Below are 23,596 nucleotides of genomic sequence, written 5' to 3'. Positions count from 1 at the left end.
TGGTGATTTTTGTCCATGTCTCCGTTCTCCTTGCAGTGTCAAGTGGATCCTTCACTTCCTGTCCTCAATTATCACATACTGTAGCTGTTAAAAAGCTGCTGCGTTCCATACTAGGGATGGCTGCATTTCAGGGGTGGGTGGAGTGATCCAGCATGCTGGAGACAGTAGTTTGCATTGGTTCTAAGCAGGTTAAAGGGGCCTTTGTTCACTACATGTAACACCTGGGACTGGGAGAACTAAAACGGAATGAGGTGAGAGGCCAACGCCTGTTGTGTGAGAGCCTGGTGTAGACGGCCGGGTTCACTGATCCCTGGGATGGTCTGTTTTCTATGGTCTGGCACGCAGCAACGGGTGAGAGAAAAGCTCCTTTGAATGGGACTGTAATCCCCCCCCCCCCCCAATAAATGGCAGTGAGCCTTGAAGACCAGGGCAGTTCCTGCCACTACCACTTAACTCACCCTTCAGTGGCAAGGTGATACCCCCACTTTGTGTCCAGCAGTTGTGCCTGTCCTGACAGAACAAGAAGCAATGGTCTCAGGTTGCAGTGAGGGAGGTCTAGGTTGGATATTAGGAAACACTGTTTCACTAGGAGGGTGGTGAAGCACTGGAATGGGTTCCCTAGGGAGGTGGTGGAATCTCCATCCTTACAGGTTTTTAAGGCCTGGCTTGACAGAGCCCTGGCTGGGATGCTTTAGTTGGGGTTGGTGCTGCTTTGAGTAGGGGGTTGGATTAGATACCTCCTGAGGTCTCTTCCAACCTTAATATTCTATGAATGATACCATGGAGGACTCAAGGATTCCCACAGTCCAACCCAGGGCAGTGGTATGGGAACAATTTGTATAGTAGGGGTGCTGAGAGCCATTCAGCCAAACTGTAAACCCTGTATATTATGGAAGCCACTTCAATCCAGGGGGTGTGGCTGCACCCCTAGTTCCAGCACCTGACCCAAGGAGTAGGGGGAGAGAAGCTTCTGCCACTGGCTCCTTGTTTACTTTCTACACTTCCTGCCCCCCCCATCTCCCCCCTCCACACACACACCTCTTGTGGCATTTGCAAAATGCTGAGGTTATGCTGAATGAAAGAGAATCTCCCTGGATGTGTTAATCCTCCCTGTGTTCCTCTGTTTACAGGACTGTTTCCATGTACACCTCTACCTCGATATAACACTGTCCTCGGGAGCCAAAAAAATCTTACCGCGTTCTAGGTGAAACCGCGTTATATCGAACTTGCTTTGATCCACTGGAGTGCGCAGCCCTGCCCCACCCCCCAGCACTGCTTTACCGCGTTATATCCAAATTCATGTTATATGGGGTCGTGTTATATCGGGGTAGAGGTGTGCTGTGTATCAGAGACAGCAGCCACTGTAAAGGAGCTGAGGGGGGAGGGGGGAGAGTTTGAAGAGATCAGGCATTTCAGGATTGCACAAAGGCCCCTCCCATCCAGCCCATGTGTTCACTGGGCCAGGGGCTCTCACCTTAGGCAGCACCACTGAGTTTTCCCTAAGAGTTGTGGGGCAGGTGCCAGCTCATGAGAGAATTCACACACGCCGAGGAACCCTTCCAAATGCTGATACCCATAATCCTTTGCCTTGCTTTAGTACCTTCCATCCATGCATTGGTCATTACAGAGCGCGCGCGCGCTCTCTCTCTCTCCTCGGAGCATTTGGCCCCTTGACATGGTTTTTTCCCAGCTGTAAAATGGGCACAGAGGCTGTGTTGGTGAAAGTTAGGACTAGAACCCATGAGTCCCGGCTCCCATTCTGTAGGTGGTCCACACCTCTTCCTGTACTGTCTCATGTCATCTGTCTAGAATAGATACTGCTCCTTATCTGGCCCTCACCATCATATCTGAGCAGCTCAGCATCAATCTCCACTTTCCTGTAAGGAAAGGGGAAGTATTATTCTCACTTTACAGATGGACACCTGAGGCATAGCATTGTTGGTGTGACCTGCCCAAGATCGTGCAGGGAGTCTGTGGCGGAGGTGGGAATTGAATGCAGGTCTCCTGAGCTCAGTGCTCTCTCCATTAAACCATCCTTCCTACTATTACTGTGGTGGAGGTGGAGTGGTTTGAAATGCAGCATTGCTCTGTCGTGGGGCAGGGTTCGGGTCCTCGAAAGGCCAGCCAACACCTCATGGAAAATTATACCCGGTAGGAGCAATTCTGCTCATATCTCCCATGCATTCCTCTCCTCGCATACTGGGGACACGGTTTCACAGCAGCTGTCACAAGGAGAGGGTTATTGCTGCTTCTGGTGGGCACCAAGAGCTGTGTCTGAGTAATTCAGTCACAACGAGTCAGAAATGAAGCCTGTGCACGTAACATCTGATACACAGGGTGCTTAGCTGTGCCTGAATCTCATGGCTTTCCATTCAGTTGTCCACCTCTTAAAGGCAAACTGCAATGATTAGCTCCAGTACGTTCAGAGAGCTAAGTATTTATTCTGGAAGAAGATGAATGAAATGGGAGTTTAGATCTTTTTGGAAACAGACCCCATTGAATTCTCTTCCTAACCAGGCTCAGGGGTGATACCGTATGACTCCTTTAACACATTTCTAAGGTGTATGTCTGCTTGGCACTGGCTGCGGTAATATAAATCCTGCATTACAATGCAGCTTCCTTTATAAGCCCCTGGGTGTCCGCCGTGTGCTGCATCTTTGATATTCAGGCCACTTATTGAGGTGCTAAACTTGAGGCACCCAGCTTTTGGCTGAAATTTCCTTGAGTCCCATGGAAGGTTTAAATAAGGCTCCTGTAATTTATATTCTGAAGGATGGTTCCCCTTCCAGCCCCGATTCATGGCTCTATGAACTCTTCCTCAGCTGTGCACATCAAGAGCCGTGCTGAGGAGAACCTTTTCAGACTGGCTCACAAATCCTTGCCTTCTGTCGGAGAGGTTGTGCAAAGCATTAAGGGGCAGAGGGAAGGGTGATAGGCTTGTGCAAAAAGTTTGTTTTGGCTTTTAAAGTCAGAGATGCTTTAGGCTGTAATAATAATCCCTAGGTTTTCCTTTTCCCTAAACTGCAGGTATGTGATATGCACACTGCAGCGGTCCTGCTGAGCTGAATGATAATGATTCGCATTTCCTGCTCGTGCAGAAGTTAAATACACATTTAACATGACTCTTAATTCTCTCCCAATGCAAAGATTTTGGGTAAATCTTGCTGCTTCGGTTTCCACTGTGGCCCTTTCTCCTTTAAATAGGTGGAGGGACATGGCATTTTTCCCTGCCATCTGCCAGCCAAGCACCAGGAGGTGCTGTGTTCTCAGCCTGGAGGTGCCTTCTGCTGTTTCTGTTGTTTGTTGCAAAGGGAAAGCAGGCCAACTTCTTCAAAAGTTCCAGCCTGTGAACTCCAATGGCAATAGCGGGACAGAGTTAGAAAGAAAATGCTGTCAGGGAATATTGCATCTTGTGTTCGCTGCCTCGGACCATCTCTCTAGCAGTGTACGGACACAATACTTTATACGTATGCGTATCAATTAAAGGACGCTATAAAAATAAAAAGTACCAGCATTGCTAGAGTTGCTGGCTTTCGAAGGGGAGAGGTCCGTATTTTGTTGTTGGGTAGATGAGTCTGTTTCTGACACTCTATGTAGAATCTTTGTGACTTTCCTAAAATAAGACACACAATTTTTTAACCATGAGAGTAATTAACCGTTAGACCAATTTACTGTGGGCTGTGGGGCATTCTCCATCACTTGTGGTCTGGATTTAAAGACTGGATATCTTGTAAGAGAGATGCTCTAGCTCAGCCAGAAGTTATGGACTTGGTGCAGAGATTACGGGGGTGGATCTCTGGTTTACAAGATGCAGGAGGTCAGATTAGATGATTGTGATGATCCCTCGAGGCATTGGAATCTGAATGTTACCCTGGCCCACTAGCTGACAAAAGGGTTGTTTACACTAGTGGCTTTTTAACTGGAGTTAACCAATTTACCTAGTAACTTGAGTTACCTCTTTCACATTAGTACCTGCTCATCTGGCATGTGGGAACCCAAAACAAGTAGTTGTGGAGTGACCAGGGTGGTGCTGATGTGGTGGGTGACTTGTGTTGATTAGTAATCAGTTACCTGGTGGAACAAGCTGTTGTGGAGTGACCATGGTCCCTCCTGCTGACATGGTGGGTGACTCCTGTTAATTAGCCATCAGTTAACTGGAGTTTAAAAAACTCTTTGATGTCCCCAGAGGGGAGAAGGCTAGAGGCAGCCCTGGCTTCCCACGGCTGACATCTGCAAGCGCTGAGCTCCGCTTTGTGGGACAGGAGGCGGAGGGGGCCCAGACTTCCAGCCCAATGCCAGGGAGGCTGTGGCTAGCAAGAGGCAACTATAAACTGAGGACACTGGTCAGGATCTTCCAAAGTGACTGGCGATTCTGGGAGCCTACTGGAGACACCTTAAAGGCGCCTGTCTTCCAAAAAATGCTGAGTGCCCTCTCTGGGAATCAGGCCCCTTTCAGGCATTTCTAGCGGGACACCTAAAATCACTAGTCACTTGGGAAAACCTTGGCCGCAGCTAGTCACATGTGTGAATATTGCTACCCCCTGTTGCCATAGGCAGTGCAAGGGTCAACACTGCTCTGTATTCCCATCTGTCCCTTCTCTTTCTAAATATATACGTCATTTAATGACCACTCCTCTCTTGCTCGGACGGTTACTAGCCAGGAGATGTCTGCTGCGTGTCTCCCCTGGGGAGATGAGTGCCCAACCTCAGAAGAGAGGGAACAGACAGGTTACCATCTCCCAGCCCGGAGAGGTCACGGTCATTGCACGGGTCTGTCATTCATGTGTGCCACGGATGGGGAGCATGGGGCGTGGGTTGGGCTGAGAGAGAGGGCGCCCAGCATTCTGGGCCCACCTGTTACAGATAACTGAGCGGTGTCATAACAGTGCACCCTGAGATGGAGATCTCTGGACAACAGGAATTGCTTCCTCCTTACAACCTTTAGGGCACCAGACACACCCCAGCTGGGGTGTGAAGGAGTTAGGCAGTGGCCTGTCCCCGGTGCTCCTGGCCTGGGGCCACACGAAGCTGGGGGGAGATGCCGCACTGTGGGAAGGAATCTAGCCGCAGGTGAGGAATTCTGCCTCCTTCAAAACTCCTTCAGGGGCAATGTGACACTGAACTGTCCCAAGGCAGGGCAGTGTGAGAACTGCTTCTGAGTGCAGAGCCTGCTAGGCTGGTCACACATGAGCATTAGGCCGCACTACAGTTGTTATAAACCAGATCGGTGCCATGGCTTGGGAGTGGTGTGTGTGGACATCCCCGACCCCCGTTCAAGAAAAACAGGAAATTTTACCATCAGAACCGTAGCGAATCTAGAACTTTGGACTGAGAATCTGTCGCCCTTCAGATAAGTGAATTTCCAAGCCCTGTTGATGGTGAATGTTCCACTATCAGCCCCAGCTGTGCAGCATCCCCTTCCCCAGCTGTAGGCCGGCAGGCAAGTTTCCCGTATCTTAGCCTTCCATCTCAGAGTACATCACAAGCCATCGCTGATTCCCCCTTCCTTCCCCCTCTGTGGGATAAAAACATTGTTATTACTTGAGAGCTACTGATTAGCTGTGAGAGCGCGAAGAATTGTTATCCCCATTGTATGGATGGGGCAACTGAGGCACGGAGCAAGAGACGTGACTTGCCTGAGGTGACACCATGGGTCAGACTAGAATGGAGCCCGGGAATCCTGTGCTCTAGCCACTTGGTCGCTCACATTGGACTCATGTAACTAAATCCATTTTGTGCATTATCTACCGTTGGGCACCGTCTCGGGGCTCTGTACGGGCCCTGTATCGATGTGAGGAGACTAGGGTCCTGCCCTTGCTGTTTCCTGAGATTTGCACTCAAATTCAGCTCGGTCCTAGAGGCAGCGGCATGGAGACGGCTGGCCCTGGGGTTGAACCCAGTCTTGTGCTGCCCTGCTCCCCTGGCTGCAGAAGGGGAACCGCTCCCTCCCTAGGGTGGTGTTCCTCTGAGGTGCGGGATGCGGAGGCTGTGGCTCAGTGAAAGTTGTTTGTGGTCAGATGTTACAAACCAGGAAAAGGCCCCGGGTGCAGCGGGACTAGACAGACCCCTGGGGGCAGCACTGGCCGTCCCTAGTGTAACACTGAGCAAAAACTAATCCTCTGCTGTAACTGGAGCCTTGAGCTACCTAAAGGGACTGTGGGGTTCAAAGGAGCTCCCTTCTGCTCTCTGAGGTGATTCCCTGCACGGATCTACTCCGCAGGGGCTGCCTGTAAACTTTCGCGACCCACTTCTCAGTGTTTTATATGTCCCCAATACACAGAGGGTACAGGTCTGTTACAGCACCGGCTGTGGAGTCCAGCTTTTTAGCTGCAGAGACTCCTGCGTTCGGTTCTGGAGGTGGCCAGTTCCATCCCCAGTGGCTTGGCCATGAGAGAGGCTGTTGTGCTTGGGCCTTCTGAATGGTGCTCTCCCTTGGGGAAGCTTGCCCTGGGGCTGGATAAGGGCAGACAGCCCAACTGCTGCTTGTTCTCTGCTGACTGCAGCAGGCAGCAAACCAGAGTTCTGCAGAGCCTAGCGGTCCCTTTGTTCCCATGGTGATGGTGGTGCCCCTCTGAATACCCTGGGGTGGGAATGAAGCCGGGGTAGCCCCATGGGGCTCCAAGCTGCGGAGTGGGTCTGTGCAGGCCATCTCCCCAGAGCAGCGCCGTTACCCTGGCAAGTAGCCATTCTGCTCCCCCTGAGCCCTGGGGCTCCAGAGAAGCAATGGTTTGTTAGTAGAGGGCCCCGTTGTGCCAGGTGCTGTACAAGCGCAGAGCAGCAGATGTGCTTTAAGGAGAGAGGCCCTGCTCCGTTCTCATCCTGGGCTGCTGTTTGCGGTGTCCGAGCTTTGGGGCTCATGTCCCATTTTGAGATGAAGGAGCTGTGAGGTAAGGCCAAGGCTCGTCTGCTCTTGCACAAGACGCTCTGCTGCTAGAGGAGCAAGAACACACACACCCTCCCCCCCCCCCCCCCCGCTGCGGATGTTTGCAGTCGCACGTTGCTAGTTCACGGTGAGCTAAGGGCCATGCCCAGACTTTTCCAGCAGCGCAGGGCACCTTGGTAACTTGCTGGGGGCTGTGCCAACTTCCATAAAATGCAATAGATTGAAAGTACTTTCACCTACTTATTGCAGAGATATGGCCTGGAAAGACTACAGGTCCCAGCATGCACTGCTTCCATCCTGAGAGAACATTGCATGTGGGGACCTCTCAGTTCCCAGCGCCTCACCGGTCACCCGAACAACATGTAGCTTCCAAATAGCAAGTGAATCCGAGTGTGCTGCCTTGGGGATAAAGAACTGCAGCACGCTCCGTCGCTAACTGTACAGAGACAGTTCCTTGTTACGGGCCGATGGGACAAAGATCTCCCCATTCGCTTCTCTGCAAACCGCCTGACCTGCCGGGGATGCTTTTAAAAATAAAGAGGTTGCTAGAGAATTTGGCTTATTCCCAGCCTGCTGCGTTTGACACCTGGGGATTGTTTGTAAGTTTCACTCACGCCCTATGTTATTTCTCTCATCTCTTTCTGCAGGAAAGAATCTCTACACGAATGAATATGTAGCTATAAAATTGGTGAGTTTCTTTTCCTTCCCTCTCAGTGTGCTGTCCAGGTTAGCTAGTGTTTCAGAGCCTGGCCTTTTACTAATCGGTGAAAATGTCTCTAGCTGAAGCAGTTGTTACATAGAGGCTATGTAAGATGCGATAGGCGATGGTTGAGAACCTAGTGCATGCAAAGCAATTAATGCAGTTACCAAGCCATGAGGTTTGGGCGTGAGAAGCGTGTGGCTCTGAAGCTCTAAGTCGGGATCAGCTGGATCATGGCAACTCCAGAACTTTCCTAGTGTCCACCACACACTAGCCATCTCTACGATTGGTACCAATGGGGAGTCTCAGCAGAGAGCCCAAGAGTGAAAGAGCCATGGACCCTGCGTTATCCAGGTCAGGATGAGACGCACTCGGGGAGCTTCAGTATCCCCTCCTAGGCTCCCATCGGTCCCTTTCCCCAGCACTGCATTTCTTGTCATGCCACCTGGGACAAGGCCGCCTCCTGCTCAGCCTCCCCTTCCATTGGCCTAGCAGCAGAGGGAGCAGGCAGCCTGTTGCTGTCTCCCTTCCTGCAGTCCCCACCCATCACGAGGTGTTTAACAAACTCACCTGTGGAAGCTGCATTTCTCTGCTTGGAGCAGCACTCCATGGCTGGGACTGGCCCCAGGTTGGGGGAATGGGCCCAAGTCCATATACCCCAGAACTGGCATCGTGGGGTAGATGTGCCAGGAAGGGTAGAGAAACCTTGCATGGCAGAGCCTTCCACTCAACAGCAGTAACTCAAGTGTCCCTTTGTAGCTCAGGTGAGTGGGAGACTGGAATGTGGGGGGATGAAAACCCCATCTGTTTGTGGAGCTAATGGAGCTGCTCCTGCGTGAGGCGCTCCAGCCTCTGAGCCAGTGCCGTCCTAGCTGCACAGACATTGCCCCTCGCTGCGTCCTAATCTGAGCCTTCCCCCTCGTCCGGTGCCCCAGGCTCCAGGGGTGTAATTGTCTCTGCTTTCTCTGCATGGCACTTTCAGGGGGCATCGACCTAACTCTCCTCCCAGGGCAACTGCTGGTGAAACTCCTCAAAGCTCCAGCCGACGCTGAGGGTTTTAGGAACTCTCACCCGGTGTGCCCGAGCTGTCTGGTGGCAAAGCCCCATGTGCCTGGCCCCTGCTTTGGGGAATGCATTGCAATAAAACTATTTGGGCACCGAACACACTGGCTTCGAGCAGCCACGTGGACTTGCCACTAAGCCCAGGGCTCTGGGAAGGAAGCGACCGTATGGCGCAGTTTGCCAAAGACCAGTTGCGTGCCCGGCGTGAGCCAGATGTGTTCCAGAGAGGCCTGTAATGAAAGGCTGGACGGAATACAGCATCCCTGAGATTCCTGGTGCTAAAAGAGATTCTGTCAGAGGGAGAGTCCCGGGGCAGGCTTCCTGCTCAGTTACTCTGCCTCTTGGCCCGTGGTGCCAGAAGTGAGTGGGATTGCCAACGTACAGCTTCTCCAGCCTTTCTCCGCCCGCCCTGCCCCAAAAGCGACTGACCAGAAACAAAGTCAGAGGAGAGAGATCATCATCTCCGGCCTGGAGTCTCCATTATACCTCGGCCCCTTTGCACCACCCTGGCCTTTGTGTAACTGAGGCCTTGTGCTTTGTGGTGATGCCGGTCCCCCGCTGGGATGATTTCCTGCCATGTCCGTTCTCGCTCACGCAGGGACCTACATTCTCTCCTCTGTGTCATTCATTTCCTGTAAATTAAGAAAGTTGCCCAGTGGATCAGATGCCTACCCCTGAGGGTTGGTCTCCATTTCATGCTGACTTCCCATAGCCCAGACCCCTTCTCTGCTCTGTAATGAACATTTGGGTGAGCTGTAAAATGTGCTGCAGCCATTTGCCTTGCCTGAAGTCAGGGCATCTGAAGTAAGCAGCCCTTCCTGAGACCCTGCATGTCCCGCTCATTTGCTCACCTCCTCTCTCTTTCTCTCACGTCCCCCCAGGAACCGATAAAATCACGAGCCCCACAGCTGCATCTGGAATATCGGTTTTACAAGCAGCTCGGAAATGCAGGTAAGGAGCAGCTGTGTGTGCAGAGCACTGGGGAGGGGCCCAGCTGGCCTGCAAGGACAGGAGTGGGGGAGTGTGTGCAACTCTCGTTGTAACCATGACGCTGCAGCTTTGCCCTCCATCCCCAGCGTAAGCTGCTGAGGCCCATCTGCTCGGCTGGCAGAGGCAGGTTTTCCATACGCTTCTCATCTTTGATCCCCTTTGTTTTCATTTCCGTGCTAGTGTCGGGGATGCGGCTGAGCTGCCTCGGGTCGTCTGGGACCCTCCTTCCCCTGCACCCCCCTTCCCAAAGAGCAGGGTGTCCTGTTCCCCAGATGATGGGGCTGGGTGGGGGGTGTCACCCCTCCAAGCTGGGACTGACCCTGGGACTCCCGATACAGGGGAAGGTGGGAAAGTGTCTCTCCACCAGGAGGAGAATGGTGGCCATTGAGTGCCAGCAGCCTCTGTTCCTGGTGTATGGGTGGAGTCCTGTGGGGTTCAGATCCAGCTAACGCCCTTTCGCAGTGTCCCAGCTCCTTCCGGCCAGCGCCGGAGGGCTGGATGGTGTTTGGATTGTCAGACAGGTTACTGGGAAGGGTCATCTCCTTCCCCCCTTCCCCCCCCCAAACAAGCCTCAGGAACCTGGTGTGCATCATATATGGTGCCTCCATCTCCCTGCAACACAGGATCCAGAAGCTAAGCTTGTCCTTCCCTCTCCGTCCCCAAGTCCTCCAGCACTGGAGTAGAAGGGATTGGCTGTGAGTTGGGAGTGCGGGGCTGCGGGTCGGGAGTGAGGGGCATCACAGAGCTGGGGGGGAGCTCAGGGCTGGAATAGCAGGGGGCTGCGGGTCGGGAGTGAGGGGCATCACAGAGCTGGGGGGGGAGCTCAGGGCTGGAATAGCGGGGGGCTGCGGGTCGGGAGTGAGGGGCATCGCAGAGCTGTGGCGTGGGAGCTCAGGGCTGGAATAGCAGGGGGCTGCGGGTCGGGAGTGAGGGGCCTCGCAGAGCTGTGGCGTGGGAGCTCAGGGCTGGAATAGCAGGGGGCTGCGGGTCGGGAGTGAGGGGCATTGCAGAGCTGGGGGGGAGCTCAGGGCTGGAATAGCAGGGGGCTGCGGGTCGGGAGTGAGGGGCATCGCAGAGCTGTGGAGTGAGCTCAGGGCTGGAATAGCAGGGGGCTGCGGGTCGGGAGTGAGGGGCATCGCAGAGCTATGGGGTGAGCTCAGGGCTGGAATAGCGGGGGGCTGCGGGTCGGGAGTGAGGGGCATCACAGAGCTGTGGCGGGGGAGCTCAGGGCTGGAATAGCAGGGGGCTGCGGGTCGGGAGTGAGGGGCATAGCAGAGCTGGGGGTGAGCTACGGGCTGGAATAGCAGGGGGCTGCGGGTCGGGAGTGAGGGGCATTGCAGAGCTGGGGGGGAGCTCAGGGCTGGAATAGCAGGGGGCTGCGGGTCGGGAGTGAGGGGCATTGCAGAGCTGGGGGGGAGCTCAGGGCTGGAATAGCGGGGGGCTGCGGGTCGGGAGTGAGGGGCATCGCAGAGCTGGGGGGGGAGCTCAGGGCTGGAATAGCAGGGGGCTGCGGGTTGGGAGTGAGGGGCATCGCAGAGCTGGGGGGGAGCTCAGGGCTGGAATAGCAGGGGGGATGCGGGACGGGAGTGAGGGGCATTGCAGAGCTATGGGGTGAGCTCAGGGCTGGAATAGCAGGGGGCTGCGGGTCGGGAGTGAGGGGCATCGCAGAGCTGGGGTGGGGGAGCTCAGGGCTGGAATAGCGGGGGGCTGCGGGTCGGGAGTGAGGGGCATTGCAGAGCTGGGGGGGAGCTCAGGGCTGGAATAGCAGGGGGCCGCAGGTCAGGAGTGAGGGGCATTGCAGAGCTGGGGGGGAGCTCAGGGCTGGAATAGCAGGGGGGCTGCGGGTCGGGAGTGAGGGGCATTGCAGAGCTGGGGGGGGGGAGCTCAGGGCTGGAATAGCAGGGGGGCTGCGGGTCGGGAGTGAGGGGCATCACAGAGCTGTGGCGGGGGAGCTCAGGGCTGGAATAGCAGGGGGCTGCGGGTCAGGAGTGAGGGGCATTGCAGAGCTGGGGGGAGCTCAGGGCTGGAATAGCGGGGGGCTGCGGGTCCGGAGTGAGGGGCATTGCAGAGCTGGGGGGGAGCTCAGGGCTGGAATAGCAGGGGGGCTGCGGGTCGGGAGTGAGGGGCATCGCAGAGCTGGGGGTGAGCTCAGGGCTGGAATAGCAGGGGGCTGCGGGTCGGGAGTGAGGGGCATTGCAGAGCTGGGGGGGAGCTCAGGGCTGGAATAGCAGGGGGCTGCGGGTCGGGAGTGAGGGGCATCGCAGAGCTATGGGGTGAGCTCAGGGCTGGAATAGCGGGGGGCTGCGGGTCGGGAGTGAGGGGCATCGCAGAGCTCTGGGGTGAGCTCAGGGCTGGAATAGCAGGGGGGCTGCGGGTCGGGAGTGAGGGGCATCGCAGAGCTGGGGGGGGGGGAGCTCAGGGCTGGAATAGCAGGGGGGCTGCGGGTCGGGAGTGAGGGGCATTGCAGAGCTGGGGGGGGGGAGCTCAGGGCTGGAATAGCAGGGGGCTGCGGGTCGGGAGTGAGGGGCATTGCAGAGCTGGGGGGGGGAGCTCAGGGCTGGAATAGCGGGGGGCTGCGGGTCGGGAGTGAGGGGCATTGCAGAGCTGGGGGGGGGGAGCTCAGGGCTGGAATAGCGGGGGGCTGCGGGTCGGGAGTGAGGGGCATAGCAGAGCTTGGGGGGAGAACCGGCCAGGAATAGCGGGGGGCTCAGGGTCGTGAGTGAGGGGCATTGCAGAGCTGGGGGGGGGAGCTCAGGGCTGGAATAGCGGGGGGCTGCAGGTCGGGAGTGAGGGGCATCACAGAGCTGGGGGGGGAGCTCAGGGCTGGAATAGCAGGGGGCTGCGGGTCGGGAGTGAGGGGCATTGCAGAGCTGGGGGGGGGGGAGCTCCGGGCTGGAATAGCAGGGGGCTGCGGGTCCGGAGTGAGGGGCCTCGCAGAGCTGGGGGGGAGCTCAGGGCTGGAATAGCAGGGGGCTGCGGGTCGGGAGTGAGGGGCCTCGCAGAGCTGTGGCGGGGGAGCTCAGGGCTGGAATAGCAGGGGGCTGCGGGTCCAGAGTGAGGGGCCTAGCACCAGCAACAGGGCATCTCCTCCAGCCCCCCTATTTCCTCCAGCCCCCTGCTTTTGTCCCTAGCCGCCACCTGGCTGGGGCGCTGCCGCCGGGAGGGAGGGGTTTTCCCGTCTCTGCTGCAGCTCGGCACTGACTCCCCCACACTCGCTGTTGCAGAAGGAATTCCTCAGGTTTATTACTTCGGGCCCTGTGGGAAGTACAACGCCATGGTGCTGGAGCTGCTGGGACCCAGCCTGGAAGACCTGTTCGACCTGTGCGATCGGACCTTCACGCTCAAAACCGTCCTGATGATCGCGATACAGCTGGTGAGCGCCGCTGCCCCCGGGCTCAGCCCGTGCGCGCGCGTGAGCAGCTGGGACGTACGGCACGCCCGGCCGTCGAATCCCCAGGGACCAGCTCCCCCATCCAGAAGGAGGCAAAAGCACCCAGTGTGCAACGTTCGCATTGGGGGTGCAGTCAGGGTTTGGCAGGCAGCTTCCTGGCAGGAGATCAGCAGGCTGCATGTTCCGCACCAAACCCAACGGCCCTGGAGGGAGGGGAGCGACTGGGGGGATCCAGGGGGATCCGAGAGCAGGCAGGAATTCTTAAGAGACGTGTGGGCTGATGGGGAAACTCCTGCTGGGGAGCCCCATCTCAGGCAGTCTTCCCTCATTGGATGGCTGTGTTGAATTGGAGACAGTGTAGCCTAGTGGATAGAGCACTGCACCATGACTCAGGAGGCCTGGGTTTTATTCCTGGCTCCGCCACTGACCTGTTGTGTGTCCGTGCCTGTTTCCCCATCTGCAAACCAGGGATAATGGTGCTTTATTTCTCTGTGAACTGGAGGTAGATTCATGTTGCTCAAAACTCCCAGGTGTTGGCAGGAGTCAGCAGCAAATCCAGGCTCAGAACCCATGTGGCTGACAGACCCTGTCTGGCCTGCCCTTTGTGGGGAGCTACAGCCCACAGAGACTACACCTCCCAGCCTGCACTGCTCCATGGAGAGACAGCCTCCAGCTCGGAGTGGAGCATGGCGTGCTGGGAACCATAGTCCTGGCAGGCTGCAGCTGGTTCTGGGGTAGGAGCACTAGGTGCAGCATGTGGCCTTCTGATCTATCAGCTTGGCCCTGGGATCGCTGGAGGTTTTTCCTGGGATCTGTAAAGCTCCACCCCTACAAACAATCCCTTGCTTGGGCTTTAAAATGTAATAAGGCCAAGCTCTTATGTATGGCTGGGTCACAGTGTGTACGTGTGTATCCTCCTGGCCCTGGCAGGGCAGGGCTGTTGGGTGGAGAACCGAGGCACACAGACGCTCGGCCAAGGTCACTTGGGAAGGCTGTGGAAGAGCAGGGAATTGGATTAGGCTAGTGCCCTGACTGTCCTTCCTCTCCTGGAGCTGGGTGGGCGAGTGGGGATCCAGCGGGCCTGGCTCTGAGAGCCAAGCAGAGTGGCTGCTGGCTTCAGTGGAGTTACCTCGGTTTGAGATGGGGCGAGAAGAGAACGGGGCCCAGGAGTCCGGAGTGAAAGGCCGGGCATTGTCCGTGCCAGCAGAGCAAGCCTGCCCGCGGCCTCCTGCTGATGCCAGCCCCTCCCCCCCAGATCACGCGGATGGAGTACGTTCACACCAAAAGCCTGATCTACAGAGACGTCAAGCCAGAGAACTTCCTGGTGGGGCGGCCGGGCAGCAAGCGTCAGCACACCATCCACATCATTGACTTTGGCCTGGCCAAGGAGTACATTGACCCTGAGACCAAAAAACACATCCCCTACCGAGAGCACAAGAGCCTGACGGGGACGGCGCGATACATGAGCATCAACACACACCTTGGGAAAGGTACCGTGCCCGGCTGTCGCTGGCATTGCCCGAGGGAGAGGGAGATGGGGGTTAGATAAGCCAGTGGCTCCCACACGGCCCCAGGCCCGTGTTTCCCCGGCTCTGTGCTGAGAGGCAGCCAGAGGTGAGGCAGGTCTATGAGGGAACCTGTCCTGCTCCACCGGGGTCTCGTCTTGGCTGGCGTCTGCCCCAGGAATGTTCCTGTCCCCCGTATTGCTCTGGGTAAAGGGCACCTGCGAGAGAGCTGCCTGCAGCTAGGGGGGCATTGGTTTCTGACAGCGAGGTGTCATGGGCTGGGGGTAGCTAGGTCTGCAGCCGAGTGTGCTTGGAGCACTAGTGCCCGACCACCAGTGAGCTAATGCGCTGCTGGCTGCTGGGCCCTGCCGCAGCGGAGATCGGCACTGCCGTGGGCAGGTCAGGGGGTGCCTCTGTGCAAGTCCACATGGCGTGTCGGCCTCTTCAGGGCCAGGGCAGGAGAGCCCGTAAGACGCTCAGCCTGCTATCGCTCACTTCATTCACCCCGATGAAACCCAGCCGCTAATGCCATGCACCCCAGTCCGGCTGCCTCTAGTGCCTTTCTCCTGGTCCTGGTGGAGTGAGCTCCCCAGAGCCTGGTCTCATTCTGTACCAGCCCTTGGCCCCCCCGGGAGCCCAGATGCAGCGATACGAAGGGGTTATGTGGTGCTCGAAAGGCCCTTTGTTCAGCTTTGCTTCATCTGAGCAGCTCACTCCCTCTCGTGAGCTGCCCTGGGATTCTTGCACTGATGGAGCTGCCATAGGGTGCGACGGGATGGTGGGGCTGGGGGTTGGGTATGGGGCAGCTCTGCCCTCCGAGGAATCTGCACGTTGCACTTACCGTTTCTCTCTTCTGCCCAGAGCAAAGCCGCAGGGATGACCTGGAAGCGCTAGGGCACATGTTCATGTACTTCCTGCGGGGCAGCCTCCCTTGGCAAGGGCTCAAGGTAAGTGCCAGCTGGCTGCTGGGGTGCTGAGAGAGCCCAAGGGCCTGAGTGTGTCTCTCTCACGCGGCTGGCATGGGGGCGCGGCGCCTCCGCAGAGAGCAGGCCGGGCAGGAGCCCGCGAACAGAGTAAAGTTAACACGGGCACTGACAGCATCAACACACGCTCATGGGGGTGCTCTGGTTCGAGCCCGGGTGCCTGGCTGGCAGGCTGGATGGGCACTTTAGGATGGACTTAAATGAGGAAAATGTGAGTAATTGTCAATTCTCTGTCGAGTGATTGTTCACGTCCATTCCAATTCGGTGTGTGCGCACTGCGTGCACAGACGTTGGAAACTTCTCCCTTAGCAGCTCCTGTCGGGACGGCAGGGGAGCCCTCTGGAGTGGCGCCCTCATGGAGGTGTATATATTACCCTGCCGGCCCGACTCCCCTTCGGTTCCTTCTTACCATCCGTGGCGGCGCTGGAACGTTCTCTCTCTCTTGCTTCGAGTGATCCCTTAGCCTTCCAGTCTTCTCTTAGATAGTTATCAGTTAGCTAGATACCATTGTATTCAGGTGTCTGAGAGCTAGTTCCAGCACTAGCCTTGGGCTGCAGGGCATGCCGCAAGCCCAGGGTTTCAAAGCTTGTGGCACGTCTGTGCCTAACAGCCACCCCCATGACTCCTGTCTCCGGAGTCTGGGAGAGGCTCATCAGGCCGAGCGCTGCAAAATCTGCAAGGCCTTCAAGCCGCACACTAAGAAAGAAAGAGACTTTCGCCTTAAGCAGTTGCTCATGGAGGCCGTGTTTCAACCACCGGCCCCTGACCGACCAGCCCCGGCTTCCTCGGTGCAAAGTGCCCCAGCACCCATGTGAGACCCAGCACCTCCCAGGCACTGTAAATCGCCGGCACCGAGATGAGACGACCAACCTCGGCGCCAGTCGACCTCTCCGGCACCAACTAAGCGTCACAAGAAAGGGGAAAGAGGGCACTCCCCCCAGAGAGCTACTAAGCCACTCAAAGAAGCTCCCGGCGCACAGACAGCTTGTGGGCCCGAGCCAAGAACTGGCACCGTCGACTCCGGCGCCACAGTACCCAGCAGATTCAGTGCCGATAAATGTCTGGAGGAGGGTCCTTGAACACCCCCCCCCCCCCATGCCCAACACTTTCGAGGCAGCGAAAGACCTCATTGATTTGTCGGCGCCAAACCCCTTCCCATGCAGGGAGAAGCCTCCAGCAGCACCCAAAAGGGTGCTGTCCAGAGGCAAGCCGGCAATGGTGCGCCGCTCGAGGTCACTGTCTCGGCATCGCTCCTGTTCAAGCTCGGCGTCCTGCTATTCCCCGGCACCCACGACCCAGTGTGAGGTTACGGCACCGGAGGCGAACCTGCCAGCGGCGCACACGGTGCCTGCACGCCAGTCCATGATGCCATCGGTCGCCCGGCACTGGAGTACGGCACCGACAACCTCACCAGCACCGAGTGCAAGACACCGGTTCCCGTCCTGAGACTCCCGGTACTGTTCGCGGTCCCAGCCAGCCAGGCACCGCTCCCTGGCATCCTGCGGCCACTCAACGTTCGGCACCGCCCTGGTCCTCTCCCGACTCCGGTCACTCTAGCTACAGCAGACGTCGAACCGTAGCTAGCAGAGAATCCCAACCAGCGTGGCAGCCATTATGGCCTCCTCTGGGTCAGTGGCCCTTCTGGACCCCATGGGCCTAGCACCAGCAACAGGGCATCTCCTCCAGCGCCTCTAGGTCGGGGCACTCCATGCGACACCATTCCAGGTCGCCACACCGGCATGCACCAAGGACCCCCAAGAGCAACCGGTGCTCTCAGGCCCAGTACCCGAGGCGGTGCCAAGCACTGTGACACCCCGAGAGGTGTCAGCCCCCCAGGGCCCTGAAGTGACCCAGGCATTTGGGGACACACAGGAGGGTCTAGATGAGGGCAGCCTACAGCACCTCACTTCCTCCTCTTCCCTAGATGAGGCAGTGGTGGGAACATCAGTCTCAGGACCGCCACCGATTGACCACAGGGCTCACCAGGAGCTAGGATCACCCTCAATATGGGTCTCCAGGCGGAAGAAACGGTGGAGCAGGAGGATCCGATGGCGGAGATCCTGACGCCGGAGGGTCCCTCCAGAGTCGCAGTCCCTCTCATAAAGACCATACAGATGAATTACAACACTATATGATAGACCCCGGACTCAGTCATGCCAATGGCCAGGGGAGTAGAATGGAAATTCTTCACTCCTTCCAAGGGCCATGAGTTCCTGTCCTGCCATCCGACTCCGTTCCCTAGTCATTTCAGCAGCCAAGGAGGCCAAGCGTTTGGACCTCTTCGGTAGGAAGGTCAGCTCCTTGGGAGGCCTCCAGCTACGCATCGCCAACCAGCAGGCGATCCTTAATAGACATAACTTCAACTCTTGGACGGCCGTGTCCAAGTTTAAGGATCGCCTGCCCCAGGACTCTAACTCTGAGTTTGTGGCTTTAATCGAGGAAGGAGAGGCGGTGGCTAAGACTTCGCTACAAGCCTCCCTCGATTCAGCTGACTCTGCAGCCGGAACCATTGCCTTGGGGATAGTCATAGAATCAGAGAATATCAAGGTTGGAAGGGACCTCAGGAGCTCATCTAGTCCAACCCCCTGCTCGAAGCAGGACCAAGCCCCAGACAGATTTTTACCCCAGTTCCCTAAATGGCCCCCTCAAGGATTGAACTCACAAGCCTGGGTTTAGTAGGCCACTGCTCAAACCACTGAGCTATCCCTCCCCCCAATGCGGCTCCAGGCATCAGGCCTCCCTCCAGGGGTCCAGAATACCCTCCAAGACCTTCCCTTTGAGGGCTCAGGCCTTTTCTCCGAGCAAACAGACTCCAGACTGCATGGCCTTAAGGATTCTAGGACCACCCTGAAGTTGCAAGGGATGCATACGCCAGCATCCCAGAGAAAGCCCTTCAGGCCTCAGCCTCCGCAGCAGAGGCAGTATCAGCCCTGACCCAGGCAGGAGCCGTATCGCAGGCGGGGCAGAAATCACGGGCATAGACAGAACAATGTGCCTAACCAAGGCCAGAATAAACCCCAGCCTGGAAACAAGCAAGGGTTTTGAAGGCACGACCGTGGACAGTGTACCAACCCAGTTCCCGGATCTATCCCCACAGATTTTAAACCGGCTGTCCCACTTACACCATGCGTGGTCCCACAGAACATTGGACCACCGGGTCCTACTCATGGTACAGGTGGGACACTCTCTCCAGTTCTCCTCCTTCCCTCCCTCCCACCCACCTTCCCATCCCTCTTCAGGGTCCCCTCTCACAAGCAACTCCTCATGCAGGAGGTTCGTTCGCTCCTCAGGATAGGGGCGATGGAGGAGGTTCCACAGGAGCTAAGGGGAAAGGGGTTTTACTCCCATTACTTTCCAATCCCCAAGGCAAAGTGGGATCTTCGACCCATTTTAGACTTTCGGGGGATTGGTACGCGGCTCTCGACATGAAAGACGCATACTTCCATATTGCCGTTCAGCCGGCGCACCAGCGCCTCCTCCGGTTTGTCGTAAACCAGTATCGCTCCCAGTTCACGGTTCTCCCGGTTGGCCTGTCCCCAGCCCCCCATGGCAGTGGTGGCAGCCTTCCTGCGGAAAAGGCAAGCTCAGGTGTACCCATACCCATACCTCGACGACTGGCTACTCACAGGTCGTTCCAGGGATGAGCTCCAGTCCCAAGTGACGTGAGACACAGATGCAGTCTCCCTGCTCCTCCGGAAACCAACGATGGCTCAGCGGGATAGTGGGGTGGCACTACAGTTGCCAGGATGGTTGGGGGAGGGAAGCCCAAGGTCAGCTCCTAAACCCTGTCTTAGGGCTTTGGCCAATGTGCTCCTGCCAGGCCATCCGGGCGTGCGTGGTGCTTGTCCGCGGTGCCCTGCCAAGCTCTCACCCGTGCTCCTCGTTCCAGGCTGACACGCTGAAGGAGCGGTATCAGAAGATCGGAGACACCAAAAGAGCCACCCCCGTCGAAGTCCTGTGTGAAAACTTCCCAGGTAAGGGTGCTGCTCGAGTCAGGAGAGCCGTGAGGGGCCCGCGCTCTCGCCCGCACTAAATAGACCAGACAGCCAGAATCTGGAAGGGGAAACTGAGGCACAGAGGGGGACATGACTTGCCCAAGGACACCCAGCAGGTCAGTGGCAGAGCTCGGATTAGCACCCTGGTCTCCTGAGTCCCAGTCTGGTGCACTATCTACTAACCTTCACTGCCACCTATGGGTTACTGCACAGCTCGGTTCCCTGCAGCACCATTCACTGCAGCCTCGCCCCCTCCTGCCCCACCTCCTATAGCTGGGCTTGCTGGACTTCTCCCCCAGCCTCTGTCTGCAGTGGAACGGGGGACCGGAGAGGGGTAGGATCTCTCCCCGTGGCTGTTCCCTACAGCCGTCTCCATTCGGTCGGAGACCCTCCAGCCTCTGTGGGCATTTCCCTGCTGCTCCATTGCTCTTGCTGTGGTGCCTCCCCAGGCCGGGTGCTCCCTGGCCACGGCTCGCAAGCCGCGCTGAGTCCACTGTGCCTCCACAGAGGAGATGGCAACCTACCTGCGCTATGTGCGGCGGCTGGATTTCTTCGAGAAGCCGGATTACGACTACCTGCGCAAGCTCTTCACGGACCTGTTCGACCGGAGCGGCTACGTCTTCGACTACGAGTATGACTGGGCCGGGAAGCCATTAGTAAGTGCCGCTGAACGGAGGGGGGAGACCCCTGCCCCGAGTGCCCCTGGGGGAGGGGCTGGATGGCTGCCTCCGGCTCGAAGTACATGGGAGCAGCAGGCAGAGCTTGGCTGTGTGAGATCCCCTCTGGCTCCTGAGAGGTTAGCTCCCCCCGTCCTCCCGTTAGTCCCTTTCCACGGCTCAATGCCTTGTCTGCCCCCCACCCAGAACACACACGTTGTCTCAGCCATTTTCATTCTAGTGGGGCCGGCCCAAGCCAGTCCCATCCCAGCCCCCAGGAGTGAGATCTCTCCCCTCATAGCATGAGCCACAATCCCGCCCTCCACCTGCTCAGCGTGGGCCCTCCCCCAGCTCCCGGGCCTTCTCCCCACCGGATGGTAGTGAAAACCCAAGGCGCACACGGCCTACACAGAGATTACTGGGCCTTTCTTGATGATTTTCTTCCTGGTGTCTTGATTGCAGCCAACTCCAATCGGCACAATCCACAGCGACGTCCAGGTGCAGCCTCCGAACAGAGACAAAGCACAGCCACACACCAAACACCAGGTGAGCCCCCAGCCAGTCCCAGCGACAGAGCAGCTCGCCCATGGTGGGGCGGAGCGAACCCGTCCGAGCGCAGGCAGAACCAACCGATTCATCGCGGAAGCTGTGGGGAGGAGGAGTCCAGACACCATTAGCCATTCCCGTGGGGACTGGGGAGGCTGAGAGCAGGCAGGCATCTCCTCCGGCCGATCCAGGGGAGACATCGGCTGGCCAGTCCCTTTCTCCGTGGCCAGAAGGAAGGTGGCTGGTGTGGAGCTGCGGGGGAAATGGAAAGCCCTTAGGAGGGATGTGGAGGGTTCCTCAGAGAGGTGGGGCATAGGCCCCTGGGAAGTGCAAGTCTGTAGGGTCTCTTGCCTCTGCACCCCTGTCCCAGCGGCGATTGCAGGGCTGTGCCATTGAGGCTGGCCGGGGAAGGCTGGGCCAGTGCTCTCGGCGCTGGGTTGGCTCGTGGGAGGCCTGGATGCTTTGGGAGGATGGGATGTTGGAGGCCCCAGTGCAGTTGGTACATGGCTGACCTGCTGTCAAGGCACCATGGGGCTTGGACGGCAGGGTGGGACCGTGTGCGTCGTGGAGCCCTGGCTGGGGATCAGTTGAGACTTTGTCCTTCTTGGGCTCAGCACTGACTGTAGAACCCAGCCCATGGGCGAGACCGGCTCACTGGTGACGGGCCTTCAGGCCAGTCTCAGAGCCACCTCTTGGGGTTCTGTCCCAGTGCCGGTGTCATGCAGCCCTGGTCCAGGTCCTTGAGCAATGTCCGGAGAGCTGTGGCTTCCAGGACAGGCTCCCATGTCACATCCCTGCCCCGGCACATGCCCAGGTCCTTGGAGCGACGGTGGATAGGCCCTGCTGGTGAGTCCAGAGGCCCTGAGCTGGTGGTGAGACTGGCTTGGTGCAGTCCTAGAACCCCTTGTGGTGGGCGAAGGGAATGGGGTGTGTCGGGATTGCTGGCGCTGCCTGCCACGCTGGAATCGGCTGGGCGGCCTGATCCTGTCGCCCCACCTGGGTGACCATGAAGGGGACCGTGGGAGTGCCCAGCTGAGTTAAACCAGCCCTGACGGGAGCTGGGCTGGCCAGCCGATTGGAGTCTCTCCATGCTGCCTCGTGGGGAGAGCCGCAGGTGATATGATCGCCGCAGTCACCACTATGTGGAGGAGACTCCGCCTCTGTCTCTTGCTCTCTGAGGCGGGGAGAGGGGGGCATAGAGACATGAGTGAAGACAGATCAGGTCTGGGAGGCGCTGCTGAGCTGAGCTGGAATCCGTTCGGTGGAGCCCAACTTTGTTGCCGGCAGGAGAATAGCGCGTGGCAGCCTCGCCCTAAGAACCAGGAAGGCACTTTGCTGAGGCGGCTCTTCCCAGGGGCCAGTGAGGAATGGCCAGGGGCAGATGGTGGCAGTGCTGGCTCTGCGGGGTGGGGAGAGGGAGAACTTTACCTGGCTTAGCTTCTAGGAAAGCAGGGCAGAGTCCCAGGTAACGGGTCTCCTGCAGCGATGCTCCCAGAAGATGGGACAGCCAAGGAAACCCATGGAGTGGGGAGGACATTACAGTGACCGGGCCGAGCTCCGAGTAATCAGCGCTCTCTTGTGACTTGTTCTCTTGCCCATGAGTGCCCTGACAAAGGGGGTTTGATTCCAGCCGATGCTGCACGATCAGGACTTAGTTTAAAAACTGCTCGTCCCCAAGTATGTAGGGACCAGCGGGTTTCACACCCAGCCTTTGTCAAGGCTCAGCCTCCGCAGCCAGCAGCTGGAGAGAACTGGGTTCCCTTTGCCTTAACGTACAAAGAAATCCTCTTGAAGCCTGGTGCTCAGGAGCAGAGGTGGGACCTCGGGTCACCACTACCTTGGCCAAATGGAGCTGGGTTCGGCTTTTGGACCTGGTGCAGACATCAGAACCAGCTGGGTGTGGGCAGCACAGGCGGACCCAGCAGTCCCACTGCTTTTATGGAGAGGGAATATTCTCCAGGACTCCTGACTCATCCCCTAGTCTCAGTTATCCATGGGACCTTCTCTCTCTCTCTCTGATGGGGGCAGTCAGCAGCAGTGGGAAGAAGGGAGACTGTGGTAACATCCCCAGTGGAAGGTTATCCGCAGGCTTTTTACAGAACGAGGCGCCCAGTGTGATCCCAGAGGATCTGATACACAGGAGGTGCCAGTTCTTCGCTATATCTAGATTCCTACCCAGTTTACTCTAAGCCCTGATCTTTCCTGAATCCTCTGGCTTTAAACACTGCAGGAATGGAAAGATTGACAGAAATTAAAGCTACGGATCTATCTTCATTCTGCAAAATCACATATCAGGCAGCATCGGCTCCCCCCGCTCTGTCCCCTCCAAGAGGCACTGCTCCGCATGGCGGAACAGCTTCCGTCGCCAGCACTTTCCAAAAGCCAGCAGCATGTCTCAGCGTTGGCCAAAGCGGAGGGCAGCAGACCAAATGCCTGATCTGCCCGGACTAGTGCGCCAGAGACCCCACGAGATCCTTGTGTTACGGTGGGGAGTGTGGGGGGGTACGTGTGCACATGTGCACAAGTGAAGGTGTGAGTAAAGCATGAACCCAGTCCACAGACCAGCAGCCAGTCAAATGGCTCTGAGTCCCAGCCCATTGCAGTCTGCTGGGATTTCACTGGGGACCACACTGGTTTATTTGCCTTAACACACTAGTGCTGCTCTGTTTATATTTTTGCTTTTGCATGTCTTATTTTCTTGACTCCTCTCCCCCACCGTCCCCACCTCCTCGTCTCCATCCTTCTTCTTCTTCTGTTTTGTTTCCTGTCCTGCCGGTCACTAGCAGTCGCCCGAGGGGAACGAGTTGTGTGATCCTCAGGCTAGTCAGCTGCCTGCCGAGGAACCTCTAGGAACTCACCTAGCGACCAGCAGGCTTGGGGGTTCT

At 57.5% G+C, this 23,596-nt stretch overlaps 1 protein-coding gene across 3 annotated transcripts in view; it reads left to right on the top strand.

Annotated features, from left to right (window-relative positions):
* Positions 1 to 23,596, top strand: part of CSNK1G2 (casein kinase 1 gamma 2) — an 86,808-nt gene that overhangs the window by 58,670 nt on the left and 4,542 nt on the right. For all 3 annotated transcript variants that reach the window (XM_044998858.1, XM_044998859.1, XM_044998860.1), the window contains exons 3-10: positions 7,531 to 7,571; positions 9,527 to 9,596; positions 12,860 to 13,008; positions 14,282 to 14,516; positions 15,393 to 15,478; positions 19,404 to 19,488; positions 20,017 to 20,165; positions 20,628 to 20,711. In XM_044998858.1, coding sequence (XP_044854793.1) covers positions 7,531 to 7,571; positions 9,527 to 9,596; positions 12,860 to 13,008; positions 14,282 to 14,516; positions 15,393 to 15,478; positions 19,404 to 19,488; positions 20,017 to 20,165; positions 20,628 to 20,711 — 899 coding nt within the window. The remainder of the gene's footprint in view (positions 1 to 7,530; positions 7,572 to 9,526; positions 9,597 to 12,859; positions 13,009 to 14,281; positions 14,517 to 15,392; positions 15,479 to 19,403; positions 19,489 to 20,016; positions 20,166 to 20,627; positions 20,712 to 23,596) is intronic.

Source organism: Mauremys mutica, chromosome 24 (assembly GCF_020497125.1).
Source record: "Mauremys mutica isolate MM-2020 ecotype Southern chromosome 24, ASM2049712v1, whole genome shotgun sequence".
In the NCBI taxonomy this organism is placed as follows: Eukaryota; Metazoa; Chordata; order Testudines; family Geoemydidae; genus Mauremys; species Mauremys mutica.
Note: the sequence above shows the minus strand (reverse complement) of the source record. Positions and strands in the feature narration are given on the sequence as shown.